Source organism: Microtus ochrogaster, chromosome 4, assembly GCF_000317375.1.
Source record: "Microtus ochrogaster isolate Prairie Vole_2 chromosome 4, MicOch1.0, whole genome shotgun sequence".
NCBI lineage: Eukaryota > Metazoa > Chordata > Mammalia > Rodentia > Cricetidae > Microtus > Microtus ochrogaster.
The window spans coordinates 85,600,086-85,627,501 of NC_022011.1; the positions used below are offsets into that span (position 1 = coordinate 85,600,086).

General features: G+C 42.9%; 1 protein-coding gene across 1 annotated transcript in view; it reads right to left on the reverse strand.

Annotated features, from left to right (window-relative positions):
• Positions 1 to 27,416, reverse strand: part of Pde11a (phosphodiesterase 11A) — a 273,329-nt gene that overhangs the window by 208,081 nt on the left and 37,832 nt on the right. Inside the window, exon 2 of the mRNA XM_005346609.2 lies at positions 22,285 to 22,443. Coding sequence (XP_005346666.1) covers positions 22,285 to 22,443 — 159 coding nt within the window. The remainder of the gene's footprint in view (positions 1 to 22,284; positions 22,444 to 27,416) is intronic.

The following is a 27,416-nucleotide window of genomic DNA, read 5'->3' on the forward strand; positions in this document are numbered from 1 at the left end:
CACAGTGCTCAGCATATCACAGTGCTCAGCATATCACAGTGCTCAGCATATCACAGTGCTCAGCATATCACAGTGCTCAGCATATCACAGTGCTCCGGACAGTTTTGCTCTCCCTAAGCCTGTATCTCCTCCCCCACCTTGACACGGATCCTCTCTCTCCTCCTCTCTGGGACCACACATAATATGATGTCATTTCTGACACCCAGGGTCACTGGTCCTGGTAAGGGATGCACTGAAGACAGCCTTATCATTCTTAATTCTTCACAGACCCTGCCCCGACTTCTTGTCCTACCAGAACCTTTCCTGGACCACATTGATGCGGCTGTCTCATGTCTTTCTTATCTCGGTTTTTATTTCGTATCCTTCCCTGGTTTTCCACATTTATACACTGCAGTTCTGTTTTTATCTTTAATGATTTCTTGAAATGAATTCTCATATTTTTACTCAAGTACATTTAACTTTATGGGAAATTGAAGGTCATCATCGCCACATTGGAAAGCCAGTACTATTCCTCATAAATTGAGGTAAAAACATACACAATAAAAACATAAAGTGTTGTCTATGTCAACTGCTTAAAATTATCACACATACTATCATTTGGGAGATGTTACTTTATGGTCTTGTCTCATTTAGTAATTTTGTCTTACATCATGTAACATCTATCTATCTATCTATCTATCTATCTATCTATCTATCTACGCTCATTTATCCTAATAAACTGTAAGTTCAGAAAGGAGGTTGTATATTGTGATTTAGCTTTCTCGGTGTCTAGCACATAGTAGGCTTTGCATAAATATTTTTTCAGTGAATACATGTCATCTACAAACATATCAGTAGCCCTAGTCACAACTTGTAGATATACAGTGGTGAAATAAAGATACTCAATCCTTCTGTTAAACTTAATGAGGTCATTTAATTATTTACTGAATTTATAGATAGACTATGTTATTTTGGATATAAAATATATTGTAGAAGAAGAAAGACTTTGCATTGCTGTTGGTACTAACATTGCTATCCGCATAAAATTTTAGGTTTTAAAACTTGAAAATGATAGATCTAGATTTTACGAGAGTTATAAAAGGAAATCATACGATGATTAGTTGGTGTGCCTTGCTTTGGAGCAACCTAATAGAATAAATTCCAAGTATTCAGTGATAAGTTACGGCCACATAAGTTACACTGATAGATAAATTTAAAAGAAACCATTTAAACAACAAATCCTAACAGCCTTTTAAATATACTTTGATTTCTACTCTAGGAGCAAACATATGTGATAAACTCAGGGGTTCCTTACAAAAACAAACACAACTTGAATAAAACAGAGAAGACAAAGAAAAATATTGCAGAAATTTTAAGGTTTGAATTGGAAATGCAGTTAATTTATTCAAATGCTTAAAAGAATCGGTTCCGATACATTCCTTCCCAAAGGCTAGAATTTTCGTTTTCAAAAGAGAAAGTTGCATACAAGAATTCTAAAGGCAGGGCAAACAAGGAATAGAAACGATGGGAGTTACTCAAGCTTACCAAGCCCATGTAGGAAAAACACACAAAAGTCAGCATTCCCAAGATTTTTATATCTGCATTATTTAATTGTTCATAAGATAGAAAAAAATGATAAAGGTAAGTCTCTTGTTTCTGATTAGAAACATCTTGGCCTGTATTTGTAAGGTTCCTGTCTATATGGACTTTGGAGAACCACAAGCCAGAAGCAGCCCACCAAGCACATGCCTTTCCCATACCTATGCATATATATATAAAACATGAAGACAAACAGACAGCATGCCACAGAAGGGCCTGGCAACCAACTACAGCCTGAGAGTCCTCCTTCCATTTTGGATGGAGTGATCAAAATCTACCTCAACATCTTCAACTTTTATACCCTCACTAAGTGCCCAATTAGTCCACTTTTAGATAAATACTGGTCTACTTGGAATTTCCTTTTTAATTTTATCAACTTGTGGGATTGTTATAAATTAGACTTATCTCTTAGCTTTTTTTTTTTTTGAATTAGGGAGTTGAACTGTAAAGTAGAAATGATTAGTTTATAAAGTGGAGGCACCCATTTTGATATCCAAAAAAGCAATCTTCTCTCAGAACTGGTAGGATTATTCTTGCAGACAAAATTCTGAATTATAAGTTCTAGCTCCTCTTTCAGCATCTCTGGATCTACGCTGTTCAGTACGGATTTATTTAGTCCTTTTACAAAGGCGTCAGTTGGCTTTCTAAAGAGGAATTCTTCTGAAGCAGAAAATTGACTCCATGTAAATTTTTCACTCTGTTACACATATTAAGCTGCATTGATTTGGGTGATGGAAAAAGACAGAAAGAAAGAGAGAGATGTGGAGGAAGAGGCCTAAAAGGTCATAAATTACAAATTATGAGGAGTCAAGAGAATATTATCAACCTTTTCTCGTCAGAGAAATTGCTTGAGAGCCCTATCAGGACCCTGAAAATGAAAGGTGGGGTTGCCAGCGAAGGTCAAGAATAACAGGCTGCAGAGATGGCTCAGCCGTTAACAGCACTGACTGCTCTTCTAGAGGACCCAGGTTCATTTCCCAGCAGCTGTATGGCAGCTCACAACTGCCTGTAACTCCAGTTCTAGAGTGTCTTCATCCTCACACAGACATGCAAGCAAAATATGCACAAAAAATGCACATAAAAAATAGTAACCCTGCTCAGGATGGAGATGCTTGGTTTCAGATGATACATGAACATTTGAAAGGATCTGTGACCTTAAGTGATCCTATAAGGAAAACCAGACTTACACACACACACACACACACACACACACACACACACACGCACACGTACACGTACACGTACACGTACACATGTACAATCAAAGAGTGAGAGAGAGGAAAGGAGAGAGAGAGAGAGACAGTGAGACACACACATAGAGAGAGAGAGAGAGATCAGAAACTAGACCTAATAGATTTCTACAGTTCTCAGCTCCCTTACTCAGGCAGTCTCATCTCAGTAAGATGGTACCCACACCTATTAGCATCTTAGATGTTCACAGTCTTTCCAAACGCTAAATAAGAGAGTTCCCCAAAGGTCCCCATCCCAGAGCATGGTGGTCAGACCCAGAACAGTGCTTATTCTGTTAAGTTTCCAGGGTTACCATAACAAAGCCCCACAGACTAGCCCAGATCAACTAAAAAGAACTGTCTCATAGTATCAAGAATGGCAGTTTACAGCGAAGGTGTCGAAGGGCTGTGTCCTCTGAAGCCAGTGAAGAAAGGCTCCTCCTTTGCTCCTCTGGCTTCTACCTGTTAGGTAGGCTAGGCCATTTGTGACCTAGGGCCACTGTCCTCAGTCTTTCCATCCTGTTGCCCTTCCTCTGTGAATGCCCAAGTGCCTGCATTCATCATTTGAAAGGACAGCTGTCATACTGGGATATGGCCTGCCCTCGTGGCCCCGTTTATACTTGGTTATTTCTGTAGGGACCCTGTTGTCAGATAAGGGCACACCCTGGGACATTAGGTTACCAGGACTTTAAGCTAACCTTTTTGGGGGTGTTCCGAGGGCATCACTCCACTGTTATTTGCTGCATTGTCTTACTCTGGATATTGGCAGTAGCTAGGGTAGTACAAAGTACCTTCAAACTGTAGACTGTCCTTCTCCGATGGTTTTGAAAGCAGGGATATGTTGGGTGTAAAGACAGGTGTGGAGCTAAAGGTTTCCCTGTTCTTAGCCAAATCTGAAATGCCTAGATATATGTTAGCTTCCCTGTCATTTATGGTATCTGGGTTTTAAGACAAGAACCGACTGCCACAGGTATCTATAGTCAGGTCTACCCAAGAATGTTCATCCCATAATTAAGGAATAAGGACCCTTGCTTTCATCTGTTCATGAGTCACGTGACAGCCTCACTTGTGCTCATCACAAATGGGAAAGAATGGCCCTAAAGAGGAACTTAAATCAGTGTAAACTAAGTACTTAACCAAGATGAAAATCTCCCAGCCATTTTTCCCTTTATTCATCCTAAAGACCTTGATTGGGTACTGTGAAACCTCCCCATTCTTTCCACTGCTGTCTTTTCTTCCCTGACCTTGACCTGAGCCTCACTTTCATCATGTAAACTAACAACCATCACAAGGTCATTCCTATGACTAAAAAGGCTGCGGGTTAGTTAATAGTTAATAAAAATAGGGCTAGGGACAGAATGCAAACCAGTGGGCACTTGGTTTGCTTTTTCAGGGCTATGTTGGGTTCCATTTATTCAAATTCATTAAATTACCAACCTCCTGTGATAGACCCACATGGGAGAGAAAATTCACACCCTGGGGTTAAAAGAGAAGGGTTGAAGAGAAAGAACGGGTTAAATTTGAAGATACAAATGTTTGCAAGCAACTCCTTGCAAAACACAGCTTCTTGGTGTCCCCAAACAACCCAAGTGTAGCCCTGCCTCTCCCTGTACTAGAGAACCGACCACAGAAAAATGCTAATTTTAAATCAGGCATCCATTAAAAACAATTGCGTTTTCCTTTGGGGGCTATTAAAAATCAATGAGAGTTTGTTTGTTTCTGTTTCTCCCTTTAACCACCGTCTGTTTTTAACCTCTGTTTTCTCAAGTCCTCCTTGTCTAGAGGAACCTTTCATTTCCGAAGTGACTCACTGGACTTCAGTAGTGAATCGCGGCCACCAGGTGGCCCTATAATCAACGTGCCGCTGGCATTTATTTTAATCAGCATCCATTCTAAAAGGCTCTCAGAGTAAGTTTCAAAGACACAGCCAAACTCTGAGCCTAGAAGGCAGGCTGGGAGAAGGAAGGTATCTGTACAGGACGGAGAGCAGCTATGATAACGCTGTCAAAAGTGCACTCCCGACCCTTACCCAAACACAGACGCTCTTCAAAGGAGCTCTGTGCTTTTACTATAATGAAGCAATTAACTCAAAAGTGACACCTACATTCCTGAGTGTTTTGTCACATGATGAACTCAAGGAGACTTTTTCATATGCTCCGGGTTTGTTAAAGTTTTATATTTAAATACGCGACACCATTTAATTCTATACTTGTGCCATAAGAAACAGAAAACTAAGGTTTAGGGCTGGGGAGATGGTTCAGTCCTGGAAGAATTTGCCGTGCAAGCATGGGGACCTCCAAACCTCGGGTCATGTAGTGGGCCCAGAGGGCCTCAAAACAGAACAAACGGGCGCGAATGTAGGAGCAAGACTTGTAGTAAAGAGTGGGGGTCTCAGAGGCGGGATGTGAGTAGGTGGGGGTGACAGCCATCAGAATGTGCTGCGTTCATGTATGAAATTGTGAAGAAGAAATACAATGAAAACTAGTTTTAAAATGAAAAGATATACTTGTGCACACTTGTAACGCCAAAGCTGCCAGGGCAGAGACAGGGAGAGCCCCGTGGCTTGCTGTGTGACCTACCCACGCACACTGTGCACATGTATCCATGCACATTGTTCACAAGCACCCACGCACACTGGCGTACTTCCCGAACACACACCACACGGAGAAAATGAAGAACTATAATTCCCTTGGGATATCCTTGACATCAACATGTTTATATAATTAGATTGTTTCAGTCTACCAAATGGGGCAACTAACAGAGTCAGCCTAGAGAAGTGACCTTCCGATCCAGAATTCTGAAGCGGTAAGGGGCTCTTCCTAGAAATGCATGGCCAGCACCAACTCCCAAGGGAACATCCACCAAGAAAACAGATTAGCAATCTATCATGTCTTCGGTACACTGTGCTAGCATTTCCTACTCAATTCTCTTCTACTTAGCAGCCATCAATCAATACCAAAATAACTATATAACTATCTCTTGCGGTGTAATTGTTGGAAGGACTGGGAAGAGAAACGATTTATACAATGATCTGAAATGTACCTATTATTCAAAAAGACCTAGCGTGATTTGAGAGTGTGTCAGAGCTATTCTGACTTCAGTCTGGGGCTGAGTGGAAGGGCTAACATGATACATGGCAGAACAATGGCATTTCTTGCCACTCCATACATGTCACCACAGGGCAAAAGAAAAGATAGGTGGCCCATGGACTTCAACTTGAAGGTGGATAATGAGTTGGTGCAAACCCAGCACCATATTGCTGAAGGTAGGTGTGAGTGAGGTTTGGATTACTCCACATCTCTGCAGCAGACACTGTGACCAAAAGCAACCGAGCGAAAGAGAGGTTTATTTCAGCTTACACTTCCGGGTCCTAGTCAATCAGTGAGGGAATCAGAACTCAAGGCAGGATACCTGGAGGGGGCAACTAAAGCCCGGGCAGGAGGAATGCAACCTGCTAGCTTGATGAAGTTCACTGTCAGCCAATTCTTTTAAGTCCCTTTCTCTACCTGCCTCGACTTTGTCCCATAACATAAGAGGATTTCTAGTCTTTAATTTGTTAAGGAAAAAAAGTGGCACAAGAACAAAAAAAAAAAATCCATCTATACTAGAGCCCAATCATTTACTAAACGGCAACCTGAAGACGCCATAGTCTCAGGTTCTAGCAAGCTCTCTTAATGACTTCTATTGAACTAACCTGCCCACTTACTGACACCCACAGATTTGTGTTGAGAGGGGACAGAGAGGAAGCAAACACTGCTGCACCCACCTGCCCCCAGCAGCCAAGTGTGTTCATTGCAAATGTCAGTTTTATTTGTTCCCAAACTTGTCCATTGGGCTTGCCATTGTAATTTCAGATACTGATGTTGTCCTTGCCCCCAGGGGGAGACGAGATTGAGAAATTCAGAGAGTAAGATAAAACCATCATAAAAAATGCAAGCCCTGCCAGGCCTGGTAGAGCAGATCTGTGGCTACCTCTTCAGTTCTTGGTTGCTTTCTGGGGACAGTTTTTAGAGGGCTTTCCAAACTTCCTGAGGCAGGAGAGAAGACAAGGAACTCCACGATGTCAGCTGTTCACTCCAGCCTCCTACTCTTCCCCAACCAAGAATTCTCCTAAGCATTGAATTATCACAGGGCGACTATTAGCCAAAACCTTACAAAACCACGATCCTGGGGAATGTCCTCCGCGAAATGCTTGGTGCTTGGAGCACGTGTTTCTTATACGGAAGTGGGAATAACGCACACCAAACTGGGTGGTTATGTACAATCAAGACGATTTAAATGAAGGTGTCTAATACACTGAGTCACTCCGACAATGCTAGTTTCACATCCACGTGGGAGTTATTCCTTCTCTTCAGAAATGAGCTGTTGCACAAATGGGGAAAGGCCACTGCTTCTAGATCGATTCTGTTTCGAAATAAATATTTGGTGGGCGACAATTACATGTAAGAGGAGAGCTTCTCTCCTCATATAGAACTCAAGAGGCTGAAGAAATTTTTTCTGTTGCACTTTCATTTTACCTATTATACTTTTGCTTTTTAGTCTGTGCCACAGCACGAACAGCGGACACTATTCTATCACTAGATGTTCAATGTCTCCAGAACAATCCACGGAGAGGTCTCTATCAAGTGACTGCTTACTCTTCCATTGCTACAGTCCAGCTATTCTCTAGGGCTGTAGTTCATCCATTACAAGATGTGTTAAATGGTATAAACTGACAACATGACTGCACCACCCCATGGGAAGGTTTTATTGTAGGTATGAACTACGTGGGCGGTCTTCTCTATCACATACTCTCAAGACTGTGATTATTTGCCTACGGAAGCCCAAAGTGATGGAATCGGCCAACTGCAGACAGAAACCTCTGGAACAATGAGTCAGGGCAGACCTTTCCTCCTGGAAGACGCTCAAGGGCATTTTGTCACGGTCACAAAAGCAGACATAGCTGTCCACCTTGAATGTTGGGAGGACACAGTGTTCTCATGGAACCTGAAATCCGATTGTGCACGCACAGACATCACTGAACAAATGCATCTTGTGTGTGTGTGTGTGTGTGTGTTATGTGTGTGTGTGTGTGATGAGGATTACTGTGTGTATTGAATTACAGTTATTTGAGCAAAACAAATGTTACTTAAGGCTTAAATAGTCTTGTTCTAGCCCAAGTGGGAAAGTTACAGACCACCGTGTATATAAGGCCAAATTAGAGTCCTTTATTAGCTGGGGACTGAGAGCAAGCTCTTTCCCCAAAGAACTGTCAGCACCAAAGCTCCAGGATACCGTGTTTATAAAGTCAAAAGTCACAATGGCATCTTGTCGGGTGTAAGTTGGGAGAACCTGATGACATTTGTTTGTCTGTGCAGTCAGCAATTACTTTGGTTATTCATCAGGGCCATGGTCACAGTCACTGAAATGTCCCAATGTGTTGCCAGCAGATGTGATTGCTCAGTTGGATGGAGACTGAAAAGCACCTGGGGAGACAGAATGGAATCCAGGGAAGATGGGGACCAGGCTGTGTTAACTCAGTCACTCCAATTCTAAGATGCTATAAACAGAATCGACCCACCCACTGTAAGACTTTTTCTGACTCATACGGGCTTAGGCTGCACAGGTGTGTGCCCTGTATTGTCACTCTGTACCACGTGCCTAGGGGGGCCCTGTGCTTGATCCAAAGCACTGCAATCACAAGCTCCATATTCCTGACTATTATGCTTTCCGCTGCAGATTGTTTCCAAGCTATTGACCCTGCCAAAGGCTCTGGTTGATCTAACCTATTCACATACAAAGCCCATTGTTTCTTCACTCCCCTAGGTGCTGGCTTTCGCCATGAATCAATACTGAAGTAAGGCCATGATGAAGACCACAGTGAGCTGTCATGGCAAGTCGTGGCTCCAGTCAGTATTGGAGACGTGTGCTGCTAGGCCTTTTGTTTTGTTGTGTCGAGATGGCACAAGCTGGAGCCATTTGGGAAGAGAGAACCTTAGCTGAGGAAATGCCTTTGTCAGATTGGTCTGTGTGCGAGTCTGTAGAGGAATTTCTTGATTGGTGATTGAGGGGGGCCCAGCCCACCGTGAATAGTACCATGCCTCAGCTGATGGTCCTGGGGAGACACAAGAAAATGAACTGAGCAAGCCATGGAGAGCAAACCAGTAAGCCACATTCCTCTGAGGCCTCTGCTTCCATTCCTGCCTCCAGGTTCCTGCTTAAGTTCCTGCCTTGACTTCCCCCGTGATGGACTTTCCTGAGATCTTTCTTGAAACTCACCAGAGTTCCCAGCAGCCCCAAATCTCATATATTATTTTCATAAAACTTCATTACTCTGACTCGGAAAGTCTGTGATTTCTCAGAGAAGAAAGCGCAAGGGGATTGCCTACTAGCTTCATCTAAAGCCTAACACATATTCTACTTTTGGTGACTGGAGTCTGCTTGGGTTGTTTTCCACTGCATTCTTCTCAAAGGGGCCAACATTCATTCTCTATTCTAGAACAACTGATAACCTTAGTGTGTCTATTACATCAGAAAACACATAAATACAATAGCACGAGCAATGTGGTCCTGCTTCTGGAGAGATAAGCAATTCACTGGAGATGGGGAACGCTGTTTCCTGAGGCAGTTTCAGTTCTTGATGTGGTTATGAAGAAAAGCTGTATTAGTGGTCGTGCGGAATGAATGAAGTCCAGAGTCCAGGGCTAAATCTTCCTTGTCATATTCAGAGGAGAGCGACAAACAACCAAGGAAATGAAAGCTCATTTCCCCCAGAAGATGGACGTGTTCGCCTGTGAATTCCCTTATGTACAAACTAGGGATTTTTGCCGTTTGTGCAGTGGGGAAATGGATCTACTAACTGATCTGCTGGGACCCAGCATGGGTAGTTATTGCATTGGCAAGGTTCTTCATTGTAGTTAATAACCCCCTCCCTCCCCCACTTCCAGGAAGAATAGTGTTTCTGATTGACAGGGGGATACTGTGCCCGACTCCCTGAGGAGGGCTGTTTGTTGGTACTGTGTGTTCTCAGGAAGTCACTGCCCCTCACCAGAATTGCCCTCCACCTGAGGGACAGGAGCACTTTTCAACACTGCTGTCCCTTTGAATCCTCCACCTCCCATTCCTGCCAGAAAGACAGGGTGGATCCGTGAGAGACCCAGTCTGAGTGGAACCAGGCCTTAGCGGCACATCCTACCACTGGGGTAGGAGCTGTGGACACATGATCTGGATATGAACTTTAATTTGTATCTGAGTTCCTCCACCAGATCCCTTTAAGTAGCATGATGGAGGGAGGGAACGGGAAAGAGACCCAATTGGGTGAATCTTTATGAAACCTAAAAACACACCACCCCACGGTTTTAGCATTATAAAAACCTTGTCAACCTCCAGCCTCATCAAAGCCATCGTGACAGTGGCGCAAAGGCTCATCATGTGACTCGCAGGAAGATGCCCTTCTCAGAAAGAAACATGAATCATTTCAATCAGATCACCGCTTTGTCAATTAGAACGTACTTGTGTCTTGGATTTTTCAGCGTCTCAGACTCCGTGATTTCTCCTTTAAGGCCAGAATAGCGCATTCATCTATTTTTGCCTTTTAAATAGGAATAATAAGTTGAATTTTTACTTTCAAAATGCAGAGCAGTAGGGTTAAGGATGTATTCAGTGGTAGATAATCTCTTTAGTACATGAAATGTCTTGCGTTCAATCCTCAGGACCATGAAAGAGAGGGAGTGAAGGAGAGAGGGGGGGAGCACTAGGAGACAAAATACGTGTCCTTCAAAGCTATGCCCCATGCCCTACTTTCTCCAGCTAGAAAGGAAGGAAAAACAGCCTTCAGAGCTACACATTCCTGATGAGGATAGTTGTAGTATGGAGGCTGCTTGTTTGTTTCCCTGCCGCCTGACAGCTCTGACCCGAAATAATCACACAGAAACCTTATTATTTAAATCCCTGGTTGGCCCATTAGCTCTAGTTTTTTATTGGCTAACTCTTACTTCTTAATTTAACCCATCTCCATTATCTGTGCATCACCATGAGGTCGTGGCCCACCAGCAAAGTTATGGTGTGTCTGTCTCTGGCTGCAACTCTGGCTCCATGGCTTCTTCCTGACTCCGCCTCCTTTCTCTCAGCATTCAGTTAGTCATCCCTGCCCCCCCCCCCGTCCCCTTCCCCCCAGCTCTGTTCTACCCTATCAGGACAAGCCAGTTGTTTTATTAACCAATGGTATTCACAGCACACAGAGGGGAATCCCACATCAGATAGTTTGAGATGTTCTACACAGGCTGTGCAGATACACATAGGGAATTCATATGAAGTCCATGAACATCTGGCAGGCTTCCTGGCTGCTCAGGAGAGGGCTTTACAGACTTACATAGGGACAGGAAGTCTTTTCTTATATTTGTTTGTGAAATACTTCAGTAAAGCAGAATAATTTTTGGAGGAATAAAATAAATATATGATCATCACGTCGTTTGCAAAACTAATTGCACAGTTGGTGAAAATTATCCTAATAAACCGATGGTTTCTGATCATTTTCAAGCCTAGAGCTTTGCTTATTCCTCCACTCTGCTCTGTGAAGAAGCAAGAGGAGCTCAGAGGAAGCCCCCTCCTATATCCCTCTCCCCTAAGTGGTGCCAGAGCTGTCATTCTGAGAGTGTTAGCCGGGGTTGCCTTAAGGACACTGGCGCCTACAAAACTTCTGCCTCCAAGTTGGAAGTGGATTTCTGGAGAACTGTCATGTATTCAATTCATGAGACCTAAGAATAGAGGGAGGCTAGGAAGACAGTTTCATGGTTAGAAGTGTTTGCTGCTCTTCCAGGGGACCTGAGTCTGGGTCCCTGCACTCATATGCGGTGACTCGCATCCGTCTGTAGCTCCAGCTCAGGGGTATCTGATGCTCTCTTTTGGCGGGAGAGACAGCATCCTCTCATCTGCAAGAAAACCGGAGAGCTGCCTTCCTCATGGGAATACTGAAGATGATGTAAATTAAGTTAGGCATGAAGTTTCCCCAAACGCAAACCCAGATGTTCTCAGAGAGTTGTGGAGCCAGCTGTATCCCCGGCATGCCATCATCTGTCACCTCCACTATCGCCTGCCCGGCTGGTCTTGTCAGCAGAACAAGCTCCCTGCCTTTGTCATCAGGTCCAGCTTCTCATAAACACTGAACATCACTGAGACAATGGGGTCAGAGAGTCTTTTCCCAAAGAGTTTTTACTCAGAATAATCTTCCTTTTGGAGGTGGTTGGACCCTGATATTTCTAGCACTGATAGAACAGTGTTTTACATGCTAGTCTTGATGGAGATTCAAGCAGGGTGACTTCCTCTCTCTGCACGACCAGGAAGATTAACCCTTCCTTCACCCAGTATTCTGTGTGAGATCTGCCCTCAGCAGCACTTTGAAGACGAGAGAATGAGGAAGGAAGAAGCATTTGTGTTCTACTTAAGACATCTGTGTTGTAGACTGAAAGTTTGTCATCTGTTGTTTTCAGACAGGTGGCTCTTCAAAGATCCAAACTGTGAAAGCCAGCATGGCAGTGTGCCACAGCACCAGCACCAAAGCTTTGTGCCATGGCATTCTGGATCTGGAGGAGAAATATTGGCCAGAAAAAAGTACTAGACTCCCCCATGTGTTCTAGAAAGTTCCGGTGACATCATGCCAAGTGCTAAGTGATGGGGGGGGGGGAACTTTGTGTAGGTTCACTCACTCATGCTTATGTGGAGGCCAGAAGTCTACAACAAATATCTTCCTCTTTACTCTCCACTTAATGTTTTGTGAAAGTGCTTCTCACAGAACCTGGAACTTGCCATTTTACTGGCCAATGAGGACCCAGGATCTGCTTGTATCCCAACCCCTAGTCCTGGAACTCAACTCATATGTTACGCCGAGTCTTTACCTGAGGGCTGGGGATCCAAACTCAGGTCCTCGGGTTTGCAATGTGCAAGCCCTTTATATACTGATTAATCTCCCCAGCTTTGCTAATGAAGAGTTGGCATAGATTTAGAATCAACTTCTGAAAAGAATCAACAGACACTTGCGGGATGGTCTGAGGACTGGGCTGTCTGCCCTCGAGGTTATGGAAAATAACTGCAGGTTTTATCTGGACCCCTCATTCTGTTTTAGAATTAGGAAGTGGAACAGAAGACCTAAAGCAAATGTCTGCTATACTCTACCAGGACCCCTGAAGAATAATGGCAAATCCAAGTCAGTATAAAACTGTTCGCAAACCTGATGTTGATGTAATAGGAGGTGGATAAAGAGAGCAAGAGGTAGAGGAAAGAGAGGAAGAGAGTCTTTGAAGACCAAACAACTCAAGTAATAAAGCCCTGACAGTGGAGTTAGGTCTTGCAGGATGCTGCACTATCAACGGCTGGTCGATATCCAGAACAAAAAGGTACCGAGTTCCTGCAGTTATGTATCGTCTAGACAAAGCCCTTCCAAAACACCACATATGCCCTACAGATGAAGGAAGTCAAGGTCCAGCCAACTGACGGTACTGCTCATTCTCATGGGGCCTCATTTCAGACTCTCTCCAGCGGGAGAGCTTCATTACCACCTTCCAGTTTTATGTGCGCCCCCTTTCAAGAACTGCGTGTGATAGACCTTCAAAGCGTCTCTGGGCAGCTCTAACTTACATAACCTCATGTTTCAAAGCTGTTCATTACTTCTTCCCTCTCTTAACATTTCCCCACTCCAACGTGGGCCTCCCCTGGGGGACCTCGCTGCCTGCTTTGGTAGCATGGGGTCCTTGCATGTGACACTTCTCCTCCTTTCTTAATGGAGGGTGCCCAATTTGAGGAGAGAAAAAAAATGCTCCTTTGTTGATTGACAAGCAGATCAGACTCTGCCCATAAAGTAGCCTACAATCATATCTAGCCAGGATATTACCCAAGGCAGATCAGGGAGACATAAAAAGAAATAATTGGAAATGTTAAAAAAAAAAAAGCAATGGCTTCATTTCTACCTCAAATACCAAAAAGAAGGAAAGGAGAAAACAATCCAAGTATGTATTTTAAATGGATAGATTATTAGAAATAGAAATTACAACTATGTCAGTCATACATTTAGCTCATATTTCATCTTAAATTCTCCAAAAGGAAATATAATGTGGTCTCATTTAAATAGTGCACTCCATAATTTAACTAAACATGGGGTGGGGGAATCCCTACTTGGCTGCAGGATGATAAACACAAAACACCTCACTCCACTGCTGGCTACAATCGAGCACTATGCAAATTCTGATTTTTAAGTAGAGTTTTTTGGTTTTTGGTTTTTGGGTTTTTTTTTTTTAAACAAAGGAAAGCTAGAGAGAGGTTGGAAGGGGAAAAAACATACACTAGAAAATGTTTTGCCATTGGAAACAAGAAGTTAGAATAAAATGAGTTACCTACGTCAAGGTTATATATGCATGAAGTCATTATGTGTTAATGAGTCCCAACTCCAGTCTGATAGTGTGTGTGTGTGTGTGTGTGTGTGTGTGTGTGTGTGTGTGTAAGGAAGTATTAGCATGGATGTGTGCAGGTGCAGATATGTGTGTGGGGGTCAGGTCTCTGACTGAACCCAGAGTGCATCAGTTTGACCTGGCAGACTGACCTGTCTCCACACCCTTCTGTCTCCAGCACTGCCTTTAGGTGCGGTACGGGAATCCTAGTTCAGGCTCTCGTTATATGCAGCTTTAAGCTTTACAAATTAATGCAATTTTCTGAAGATGGTATAGATGAAACTTAAAGACAAAAAGTAAGTGTTTCCACATGAAGCACATGAGAGTTGTTCCGCACCGTCAGCCATCTAGGTAAGATAAAGCCACTCTGAAATGCTCCTGCCTACCCACCAGGGCGTCTGCAATGGAGATGACCAGGAGTGTTAGTGAGCGCGAGGGAAGACCAGAATCAGCACACAGTGTGGCTCCTTTGCGGGAACAACTCAGTAGTTTCTCAAACCACTAAACAGGATTTTAGCACAAAACCCAGCAATTCCAATTCTAGAAATATATGGAAGAGAAATAAAATCACCTTCAGAAAAAAATTGTATGTTTATTATAGCGTAATTCATAATAATAAAAAAGAAAGTAATCTAAATGTTCACTAACTGATGAAAGAGTAAATAAATGTACTTACTGTATCCATATGATGAAATATGATCAGCCATAGAAAGAAATAAAGCACTAACATACACTACATTTCGGATGGCTCTTGAAACGTCGTGTAAGTAAAAGAAATGAGCTGCCAAGGATTCTATATTCTATGGTGCTGTTTGTAGGATCTGCCCAAAAATATGCAAATCCATAGAGAGAGAAGGACAATGATTGGATATAATACTAGGAAACCTGAGAGAAAGTGGGAAGTGATGCTAATGGGCAGAGGGTATGGGGCAGTGGAATGCCTTGAAAATGTGTGTTAATAGTTACAAACCTGTGTGACTATACTAACGGCTACTAAATTGTAGGTGGATGAGTTATGTGGTATGTGCATTATATCTCAATAAAGCTATTTTAAAATTAATTTCAAACCTCTTGACCCAGTAATCCTCACAGTTACTTTGAACCACATTGAACTGCAGGAGTTGGTTCATTGCTGATCTATGACACAGCACTTCAATAGCACAATAGCTATTCTAAGGCAAGGCCCAAGATTGATTATTTATTAAGAGGTTAATAGTAATTTTATAATAATATGATTTTTGAAAACAACCTCAATGCTAAGAAACAAAATGATTAAACCAACTTATATAATTACACAGTAGAAAAATGATGGAACCATTTGAATCAAACATTTAAGGAATTACTTAATATATGATTTTTAAAAAGTATTCTATATATTACATACTACAAATTCAGAACATTTTTACAGGTAGTAATAAATAAAGACAGGGAAATTCATCAAGAACAAAAACAATAAATTTTCTGAAAGAGGTTTATGGGTGATATAAATTTTGCTTTTTTATACTTTTCAAACTTTCTACAATAGAGTTATATGATTTTCATACTTAGAAAATGACCTTATCATAAAAGGAACACATTGAAAAAACATGCAATTTGAAGACAGTTAAATGTATTTGATGTCCGCTACATTCTACTTATAGTAAAAAATAATTTGAGTTTTTCAAAATTTATTACAGGCCAGGCTGTTATTACATAGATAGTTTTTGTCTCCAGGGGGGAAAGAGGAGGAAATGGACGAAGAGGAGCACCAGCAGAAGTTCAAGAATTTCAGCATTCTAAGGACCAAAAGAAGCCACCTCGTGTTTATCCAGACATTAGCACTCAGCTAGTCATTCAATGACAGTTGCCTGCCTCCATTTGAGATCTCCAGGAAATAAGAATCCGCAGCACCTGCTCTGGTTCCTGAACAACAATTCTTCCTGCCAACAAAGCTCTTATTTATTTCTAACCTGCCATTGTAGAACATTCTTTCTTGTCTAAATCATGCTCAAGTCTGGAACCATGTTTGTAAGATAGTTATCTGATGTTTTGTGCTCTTAGACATGGTTTAACTATTTCACATCCTGATAGCCATTAAGAGCTGTGGGTTTAATAGTCCTGTAGTATTAGCTGGCCCAACTCTGCCAGATCTGTCATAACCTTGCCTATTTAGCTCTATAGTATGGACAGCCCAGCCACGTCAGGTTACAATCAACCAGACTGTCCATTCCCTCCACCTGAGTGATCATAACAATTATTGTGGCTAGAACTTGCTACTCATAAGAAAACATTATGAGAATGCTTGGGATGGACACAGCCATCAAGCAAGCTTAGATGCTGGAGAGACTGCTTGCTCAGCCATCAAGCAAGCCTGGGAGGCTGGAGAGACTGCTCAGTGGTTAGGAACACTTAGTACTCTTAACATTGGGATTGGACTTTGGTTCCTAGCACCCACATTGGGAAGCTCACAACTACCCAAACTCCAGGTCCAGGAGCTCCAAAGCCATTTTCTAGCCTCTAAGGACACACACACACACACACACACACAGACACAACCCATACACAAAAATAAAAATAAAATAAAGCATAAAAAATAAAGCAAGTTTGGTATATAAGGTTGCCTAGAGAGACACACTTTAAGTGAGCTCCTGTAATAAAGAGAAAAGGAAGCAGGTTGAGTTGAAGCCAGTAACAATTTATGACAGCTGTCTAGGTTTTACTTACTGTCATTATGTGTATATGATTGTGGGTGTGAAGCCGCAAAACAATACCACACTACTAGTTAAGAATTATGGATAATTAAAAGATTTATTTATTTAAGGGGGAAAACTTACAGATCACTGTCCCAATCAACAGTCCTCTCGTCGCAAACAGGAAACAGAGAATCTAGCAGCCAGAACAGAAGCCAGAAGCAAAAGAGCTAATGCACAGTTCCTGCTGCTTTTAAAGTATAAGAGACCACGCCCCAGTGGGCTGGTATATTAAAGGCTATTGGCTGAAGGAACAGATGGGCTCCTGCAGCAGGTGTGTGTTTACAGAGGTCAGAACTTGACATATCTGGTTCTCCCCTTCCATCTTTACGTAGATTCCAGGGGCTACGGACATGGCCACATTAGCCATCGGAGGAAGGCAATATATTCTCCCCGAGGCTGTCAGTCAACCTAGATCCTAAGCCCACACCATGCAGACACATCCATTTTGTCGAATCGTAATATTGATTTTTAAAATTTTTTGACTATTTGATCATTTCTATTTCTTAACAAATTGTCAGTCAAAATTCAACCGCAATCATTTGGGGACACTTGGGGGGGGGGCTAAAATGTAAGGTATTAAGGACCATGACAAACGACAAACCAGAATGTTTCTGTCTAGACCCTACTGAGGTCCAATGATGGATTTCACTTGAGCTGTGAAGACAAGTGGAGAAACAGGGTCCCCTGTAGTCCACAGGGAGGATATGCCAAGGTGTGGCCTTGGGGACCCAAGGCACCATAACAAAATGGCAGAGTATTGCGGTCTTCGTTGGGTGTCAGTCTGGCAGGCACACGCTTGCTTTCTTACCCAGAGGTGGACTCTGCCTAAGGCAGAGGCAGGAGGCCACACAGTATTTCTCCAGCAGGCAAAGAGAACCAAAGTTCATCCTGAGTTCTGACAGGAATGTGTTTGTAAACAACTTTCTTGCAAACCTTGGTTATCTTGAAACTCTTGGTCAGATGCCGTCCAATGAAGGCATAGGCCGCGATGAATCGGCCACTGATGCTCTGACCTTGACTATCTGGACCCTGGGCAATCACCATTAAAATGCTTGACTAAATCATGGTTTAAATGGAGATAAAATACTAACAAGTTATGGGATTTGATCCAAATTTTTCCCTGGACTAAGATCTTATTGATCAAATACAACTTGAAACCACAAGCCATCTGCCAGGACGTTTGGGCTCTTTTGCTGAACACTAATATTTAATCATAATTTTATAGCAACATGTTCAGAAAGCTTAGCTGGCATGCAGCAAACACGTGAAAATAAAGGATGAGTATGCAGAGGGCATTTCTTGCAATCAGTTGATGCACCGCTCCTTTAATATTTCAGCATCTTAAAAGCAATGAAATATTAGCAGAAAACAGTAAACTCTCCTGGTGGAAGTGTTACAGTGTGTCCCTGTAGATCAACAGTTCTCAACCTGTGGGTCACAACCCCTTTGTGGGGGTCTAATGACCCTTCCATGGGGGTCATCTAAGACCATTGGAAAATACAGATATATGTTACAATTCATAGCAGTAGCAAAGTTACAGTTATGAAGAAGCAACAAAAATCATTTTTTAGTTGGGGGTCACCACAATATGAGGTCACAGCATTAGGAAAGCTGAGCACCACTGCTGTAGATCAATGGTTTATAAAACTATTAGAAAAGGCCTTTTACATCGCATCTTTTGCAGAAACTACTCAGAAGATGAAGAAGAAATCCATCTATCTTTGTTCTCAGTAAGTTGCCTTATGAAAGTGGCTAGTTGTTTGGGAGTTGGCTGTAATGGTAGAATTGCAACTTGCAACCATGTCTAAAGATATCAAAATGAAAAGAAACCAACCATATGCTAGCCAACGTTTGTGTTAGTAGCCTGCATGAATTGTTTTTGTCTTTCTGAGACCGCCAACCTGTCCTTCTTTTGGTATAACGAACTCAACATTCCCCTCCTCAACACAATGAACCTGACATTTCTTGTACCTTAGACAATGCATAGTTGCTAAATATCATCCTCATGGAGATTTGAAGTGTAAGGTCAAGGTTTTATAAACTCCTCCCCATTATCTGTCTGTGAATCTCATGCTTATATCTCATAGCAAACTCAAGCTTCTACAGAGACTCGTTGGAGCCCTCCAGGCACCCCCCTCAATGCCAGCTGGCAGGGTAGCACTACCAGTAACAAGTTCTGGAACGTGGCCAGTCTCCAGCAGCTGAGCTGTGTTGGCAGCATCCCAGGTCCAAAGGATGAACGTATCAGGCTCTGATTTATGAGCTGAGAGGAGGTAACCACAAGCTAAGAAACCCCATATCAACAACCAAGGTAGAACTTCAGGCTATGACGGTTACACATCTGCCATTGGAAAGCGACTGTACCAGACACGTTCTGTTTTATTTGACGTGACAAGAGGTGACACCTTTGCTGCCGAAGTGTGCACAGCCTGAAAGGATAGATGAGAGCCTACACGCAGGGCCATTTCCTAGCTGCCACGCTGGTGACAAATGTCTTAATAGATCACCAAGGTTTGCTTCTATCCGACTCATAATGTTAGTCTGCAAAAATAATGTCTCCCTTTACTCCCTCTGAAGAACAAAGTGATAAGTGAATCGGACACGAAAACTCTAATCTTACCACCTAAATCAGATAGCTCATGCATAGCCCTGGAAAGCAAGAACATTTGCTTAGGACCCATGAACTGAACCAGAAAATTCCAGTCAGCCCTTCTACATGGCCTGCCTTTATGTGAACCTTCAGCGTGAATTGCCAAACTAGTAATTTGCCAGTGTGTAGCTGAAATGATGAATACATGCTTATGGGAGATTGGAACTCACACAAAACTCTCTGCAAATTAAATTCTTGCTAATTATCCAAGAGTTTTAAAGAGCATGAGATCATTAAAGCCACTGAAGAGAGAGCTTTAGTACGGGGCTGGATGACCATCTGTCAGGCTACGATCCCACGCCAGAGGAGGAACCAGTGACCTTTCCAAGTTCTCCCAACAATTATCGCATGAACCACATACAGCCACTGAGTCACAGGCATGGAACTCTCAAGAAACAAAATACGTTCTTATTTGCTGTGACATGAATATCTCTAAATGGATATATTTAATTTTTTGTGTACCTTGAAGTTTTTGCTGTTTTTCATACATTGAAGTGTTTTAAAATTGTGCCATATATAACTTGAAATCTTAAAAAATGGAATTTTAAGGTAAGGGGACAAAAAATATCATTATGCTAATTGCGCAATAAATTTACTACTATGTGCCTGAATGATGGCAAGGCAGCTGTGGCGTGTCTACTGATGAGGGTCACCCCGAACACTTACTGTCTACGATCTGTTCCACTCCTCACAGCAACCCTGTGAGGAAGGTCGTGAGGCTCAGAAGGACCTGGCAAGGTGTCTAAGCTCCTTCAGCTAAGGAGCAAATGCTTGAGTCTGTCTTGGAGGCATTCTGACTCCAGAGCCTCCTAATCCTACTCACAAGCCTTTCCTTGTTCCCTGTTTTTTTCCTCCCCTGTGGGCAACCCAGAAATTATTATTACTTTCCTTTGCAATTTCACACTGTTTTATAAATGCATACTGATTACTCTCGGTCCTTACTCTCTTTAATGTCCATCCTACCCATCAATTTTCCCCCTACAAATCTCTTTCTTGTGTTTCTATCTATTTGTTTTGCTTTCTGACTCACGGAGTTTAGGCGGGGTTATTTGTGTCGCCATGGATTGAGAGTTTATATCCCTGTGGATTTAGAGCTCTTTGTTGGAGCCTGCTGGGCTTACCAGTGGATAACACAACGGAAAGCAACGGCTTTTCCTCTCTAAGAATCCATCTCGCCAATAGTTCAGCAGTAAGGGGTAGGCGTTATGAGCACTTCTCTCTCCGTGTTTACAGGGCCAGTCTTGTGCAGGCCAAGTGTCAGTAACTACAGCTGCTGTGGGTTCATTATTACAGTGGCCGGGTCCTGCCTAAAGCACAGCTCTTCCCCCTGTCTTCTGTTACCTTCTTCCTGCCCCTCTTCCACAAGCTTCCTTGAACCTTAGAAGGGGTGATGTACAACTTGTTTAGGGCTGAGCCCTCACCATCACGTTTTCTTGGCATTGGACAGCCACGGGTCTTTGAAGCCACCACCATTTGTTGAAAACTGGCTTCTAAACACTTTATCTGTTTCTCTTAGTTCTGTCCATTGAAACCCATTCTTGACTCAGAGACAAGATGCCATCTCTTCCGAGAAAGCCCTTTGGTGAGCCTCTCTCATCTACAGCCAGCACGCTCTAGAACATCTTGCTGCCTCCCACCTCGGGTGGCACAAAACATGTGGGATTTACCCACCTACCTCCTGTGATCCCAACCCGTGTGTTTCCCATGCAGAATTGACAGGAAGTCACCCGAGGTTCTGTGAGCTTCTGTATTCTTACAATGATCTGAGTTCTTTCAATCCCACTTAGAAAGGACCTCAGCGAAGGACTCAGTTCATCTAAACCCTTCCCCTTTTCCCAGGATCACATTTCACACTGACCTTCTGCACCACTGCAGTTGCCTTCTGGGACTATTAACAGCTGGCACTGGCAAATAAGATAACCTCATCCCGAAGGTAAAATCATAAAGTTTTCAATTAAATAGCAGTATAGCAGTCATCCAACATGACAAACTGATAGGAAGTTTGCTTTCACTCCCACCAGTTTCTATTCAGTAGGAAGGTAAACGTCCCAAAGCCAGAGCCTCTGCTCCCTGAAGAGCCCTTCTCGGCAAGGCTTGCAGTAAATCATTAGCAGAGGAACTTAAAGTTCTAGAGCGAAAAGTATGGACTTCTGCCAAAGCCACTTGTTCTTCAGAACCAAAACTGATGCTCCCTTTACTAGTGATTTACAATAACAATTAAATGACCCTCGTTTTATTGAGGTTTTTATGTAAGAAGTAAGAAAAGAGCTTCTCCGTCACAGTTATAAAAACGGTAAGAGAATACGCTGAGTTTTTGAAGCGCAGTGATCTGCCCATACTCTCTGCCCTCCGTTGGGTCACATATGGTCATGGTGCTGTTGATAATTTAAAGGCTGACTTACAGGGCAAATAAAGACCAAGCAATAGCGAGAATACTATTGGAACTTGTAATGAGAAACACGCTTTTTTTAAAAAAGTGGAGCGATTATTTTCAATTATGCCACATTCTCTGAAATGCTAAAAAAGCCTCCCATTACATCTCGTACAGCTCAGGAAAAGCTCTCAGATCTGTGAATAGGCTAATCGAAGACTATTCATGTAATTCCCGTCCTTTCAGGGAGAGCGGCAATCTGTGAGCAGAATGGAAAGTCCAAGTCATGCAAGGCGTGAAGTCTTACTTTTTCGTCATCATCCGTAAATGGAGCACCCTCAGGAATCTTATTTATTGCTTGGGCCACACCAATGATCTCTCCATCGCTGCTCCGGATTGGCATGCACAGGAGCGATTTTGTCTTGTACCCAGTGAGCTTGTCGATCTCGTCATTGAATCTTCGGTCCTAAAAAGAAGCCAGAGAAGGTGTTCATTGCAAGGGCCAGGAGGTGAGGGACGAAGGGGAAATGTGAGTCCATATGTCACTGGGAAAGGCCCTCCTGCCCCCAGCTTTTATTCTCAATAAATGGATTTGATTTTGTATTTAGAGCACCAAAGGAAAATAGATGATAGATCATCACCATCATTGTGAGCAGCCAGACTAACAAAAGGAAAAGGGGCCAGTGTTCTAGGGAACTCCATTGTGTTCTACTCAACAAAATATGTTATTTCATAATGATACCTGGATATAAAATATGATGCAAGAAAGTGATGTAGCAAATACATAAAAAATATTGAAATATTTAAGAAAGAATTACTTTATTTTTAATTAGAATTATTATGGAAAAAATCTATGCACCCATTCTAATATTTCAAAAACAGTTCCAAAAAGGAATGAGGGAGGAGAGAAACAGAATGGCAGCTAAAAGATGTAGGATAAATAAGTTTTGTAATATCCTTTGCCAACTACCGGTAAAACTACTGTCGTGAGCAAGGGTCATCAACGACTGCTAAGACTCTTAGGTGAAGGATATTAAACAGGCATTCACATGGTCTTCAAAGGCCACCCTAATGTACTTACTAATGATAATGCTAATATAGGCTCTGTAATGAAGAGATCTGGCAGATTCCATCTTAGACGAGTAATTAAATTTAGCATGACTGAATCGAGATATCATCATCGTTTTCTGACGTGATGCCTTGGGAAGGATGTGTAGCACCAAGGGCATAGGTGCTCGAGTCAAATGGATAGCAGGAATTGTATCAACCATTAGGACACGGGCATTGCGGCGCCGCTGGCCTGCAGTGGAGGCTCTGATTGAGCCCCCTTTGCTACTGTCCTGTGTGCGATTCAACAGAGAGAAGGAGGAAACCCCAGGTCAGATCCACAAGAGAGACGGACCTTTTCGCCTAATATAGAAATTTAACCTTTGAGGCGAAACCCGGCAGCAGCTGTGTCTGAGAACTTTGAGTTAATGGGATCGTCTCCCAGCTTCTCCTGAGAGCCGCAGTGCAGCTAGACATAATGGACACGGGTTTCCCTTTTGTTTACCTTTCTCTTAAGGGGATTTGATTTTATTACTACAATATATGACCAAATGGCTCCTCTGTTTGTCCTGGTAATGAAGGGTAAAGGGAAAGACTGTTAATTCATAAGTAAAACTTTGCAGAGGCTTAGACAGTGTTTAATGTTTGGAGCGTGCGTCCCTACGTCCGGCTATCGCCATGTTGGCTGACTGCGTATGCTAAAAAGGCTTTGAATGGGAGCGGCTCCTGCTCACGGCACTGACTTCTAGATCCCAGGAGGATCCCTATAAAGGTGAATATAGAGAAGTTCTCTTTAGGGGGAGAGTCCTGCATGAAGGTCTATCACATTATTATAAATGCTTGGGGCTGGAGAGAGGGCTCAGTCATTTAGAGTACTTGTTGCTTTTGCAGAGAACCTGGGTTTAGTTCCCAGCAAACCCCTCCCCACGCACACACACATGCTCAGACAAAACACTAACACATGCCGGGCGGTGGTGGCGCACGCCTTTAATCCCAGCAATTGGGAGGCAGAGGCAGGCGGCTCTCTGTGAGTTCGAGGCCAGCCTGGTCTAGAAGAGCTAGTTCCAGGACAGGAACCAAAAGCTACAGAGAAACCCTGTCTCGAAAATAAAAAAAAACAAACACTAACACATGTAAAATAAATAACAAATCTAATTTTTTAGTATTATAAATTCTTTTTCTGTACATTGTGCCTGCAGGTATATGAGGGCATTGGATCCCCTGGAAAAGGAGTTACAGACAGCTGTTAGCTGCCATGTGGGTGCAGGGAGTTGAACCCATGTCCTCTGGAAGAGCAGCCAGAGCTCTTAACCACTACTCATCTACCCAGCTCCCCAAGTATTATAAATTCTAAGCAGGTTTAATCTTCAGTTGTTTTACTTCCCTAAATTGAAGGCATGGAAATTTTAAACATTATTATGTTTCCACTACATAACATACTTTAGAACATTGAAAATGAAATTGTATTGTATGAAGACATATTTAACTAAGTGCTGTGTAATAAAAATGTATTTAACTCACTTATGTAAAAGGTCTACAAAGCAAATACAGTATGATGTGAAGATCCCACAAAGATGGATGAACTGTTCTTTAGATGTTTGAATTTACTTTTAAAAATTAAGACAGTTCTTAGAAATCAGGAACCTTTTGGATCTGATACAGAATCAGATACCAGGTAGCAGCTACCTGGTAGGAAGTCATGACATAAAGCCTAGAGATGCTCTGGCTTAGGAAAGGCCAGGGGAGTTACAGGAAAGTCAGCAGAGGGGTGAGGACGAGAGAAGGTGGAGCACAGTACTTGAGGGGTTGGCTGGGGAAGGAAGCACAATGGGGAAAAATCGAGCCTCGAGTTTTCATCTGAGAAGTGGGTAAGTAGAAACGTCATTTCCTGGGATGGAGAGGCTGAGACAGAGGTGCGGTCTATGTGTGCAGTGAACAAAAACAGCTATTTCCTAAGCAAAGTGGGGTGCACTTCTGGCCCCAGGCCCAGGGGTTCTCCGCTCTGACTGCACACCAGGACATTTTCAAAGTGGCCGAAGGCTGCCTTCCAACTCATCCAGTCAACGCTAAACTTTTCATCTTAAAATCTCTTATGCAGTCTGCATGCAAGAATTATCAAAATAATAATAAGGAACAAGACCGAAGAATGCATTGATGTGGAAATCCTAAAAATTGAAGGGGAAAAGGAGAACAACATGTATTCTGGTGATGTATATCAGCAGAGTGGACTGTAGTGGGCTGGACTCACAAGTTCTATCTGGAACAGGTCTGGATCTTCTGCTTTGACCTTTGCACCATTATGAAGGCCTGCATCTCCGAAGAAAAAGTTTCTTTTCTACCAACCAGTGGGCCTAGGCCAAACTCACCTCCAAAGGAAGCCCCAGAGTGCTTTCTCTCAGATACTGGGAGCAAGGCAGGGATGATCTTCAACTTGAAGACTTTGTATTTTTCTCTCCTTGATGATAAACTACCTGACCAAGCAACTTAAGCAAGGAGAGAGCCATGCTGGATCTGAGCCACAGAGAGTCCATCTGTGTCTTAGGCTCAGTGGATTCTGGGCCGGGGTTGAGGTTGATCATTTCTTTGGCTACAGCATGTGCTACAGAAAAGGGCTTTGTCACCTCAAGGCTTGAGGAAGTGGAGGAAAAGGAGTGAACCATGAATTAGTCTTACCTTCAAAGCCACATCCCTGATGGTCCACTGCCTCTACATAGCCCGTATTGTCTAAAGCAGTGGTGCTCAACCTATGGAGATGTCCCGAAAATGAGTGTGTGTGTGTCTGTGTCTATGTCTGTATGTGTGTGCATTGTTTTGGTTAAAGAAACTTAGAAAAGAAAGTAAAGCCTGCCTCAGTAAGAACAAGAATGTTGCTCAATCACTTTTCATCCGAAGCTCTCTAGAAGTCAGTGAAGTTCCACAGACAGCCAAGTATAGAGGAGGCAGGATCAGCACAGAGCCCATGACCTTGATCTTATTTGCTCCTAAAAATGGAAACCTGAACAGAAGCCTAGCAAATGCCTCCAGGCGTCCGGAGCAGCTTCAGAGGGCAATGGTACTCCATTTATATTCGTTTCCCCGAGGACCAGGGAACAAGAACTAATCCGCCCCAGGAGCAGCTAAGAACTTCAGGTAAGGCTCCTCTCACAAGGTCGTTAAAATCTGGAATGAGTTTCTCATAATTGAGGCCTCTCCTTGCCTCAAGAATTTTCATGTCATAATATTTTTTTCATATCAAATGTTTTGAGTATAACTGTTCTTCATAAGCAGAGAGTTCAAGGCGCTCTTTGGGCAGACCGACTCTGTCTATGTGATACCCAGCTAAGATTTTTAACATTTAAAAAGACAACGTCAAAAAGACAAAGTCCGTTTTTTTTTTCCTTTTCAGCAAAATAATTGAACTGTGTTTCCCACCTAGAAAAGGGTAAGTCCGTAGATTTGTGACTTAAGATCTTCCAGGAGATTCTTAGTTCAGCCTGGTGCCAAGGCACATTCTGAAGATTGGGCTCCTATCCTCAAGAGACACTTGGGCTCTAGAAAAACAACCTCTGCCCTCTGAGCTTTCAAGTCCTTGAGAAAGAGCTGCCACTGATTAGTCCTTGTGTCTGCGCATGCCACCAGCCCCCCTGAACATACTTCTGAGAGTACATAAAAAGCCTCACAGTTTGAAGCTGGCGTGTTCCCCCTCCCCCCACAGGCTCATGTGTTAAATGATTGGTCTTCAGCTGGTTGTGCCTTTTGGAGAAATTTTTGGCCAGTGGTTCTCAACCTTCCCAATGCTGCAATCCTTTAATAAAGTTCCTCATGTATGCTGACCCCAACCGTAAAATTATTTTTGTTACTACTTCATAACTAATTTTGCTACTGTTATAAATCATAATGCAAGTATCAGTGTTTTCTGATGGTCTTAAGCGACCCTGTAAAAGGGTCATTCGACCACCAAAAGAGGTCATGAACCATAGATGAAAACCACTGCTTCAAACAGTACTGGTGATTTAGAGGCAGTGGACCATCAGGGATGTGGCTTTGAAGGTTAAGATTCAATTCATGGTTTGCTCCTTTTCCTCCACTTCCTGAAAGCCTTGGGGTGACAAAGCCCTTCTTTGTAGCACATGCTGTAAGTCATGGAGATGATCAACCTCAGCCCCGGCCCAGAATCCCCTGAGCCTAAGACACAGATGGACTCTCTGTGGCTCTGATCCAGCATGGCTCTCTCCTTGCTTAAGTTGCTTGGTCAGGTAGTTTATCATCAAGGAGAGAAAAATACAAAGTCTTTAAGTCAAAGATCCCTGCCTTGCTCCCAGTATTGAAGAAAAAGCACCCCGGGGCTTGGCTGGAGGTTGGCTTCAGATTCATGGCAAAAGTGAGTTGTGTACGATCTCATTTTGGACTGTA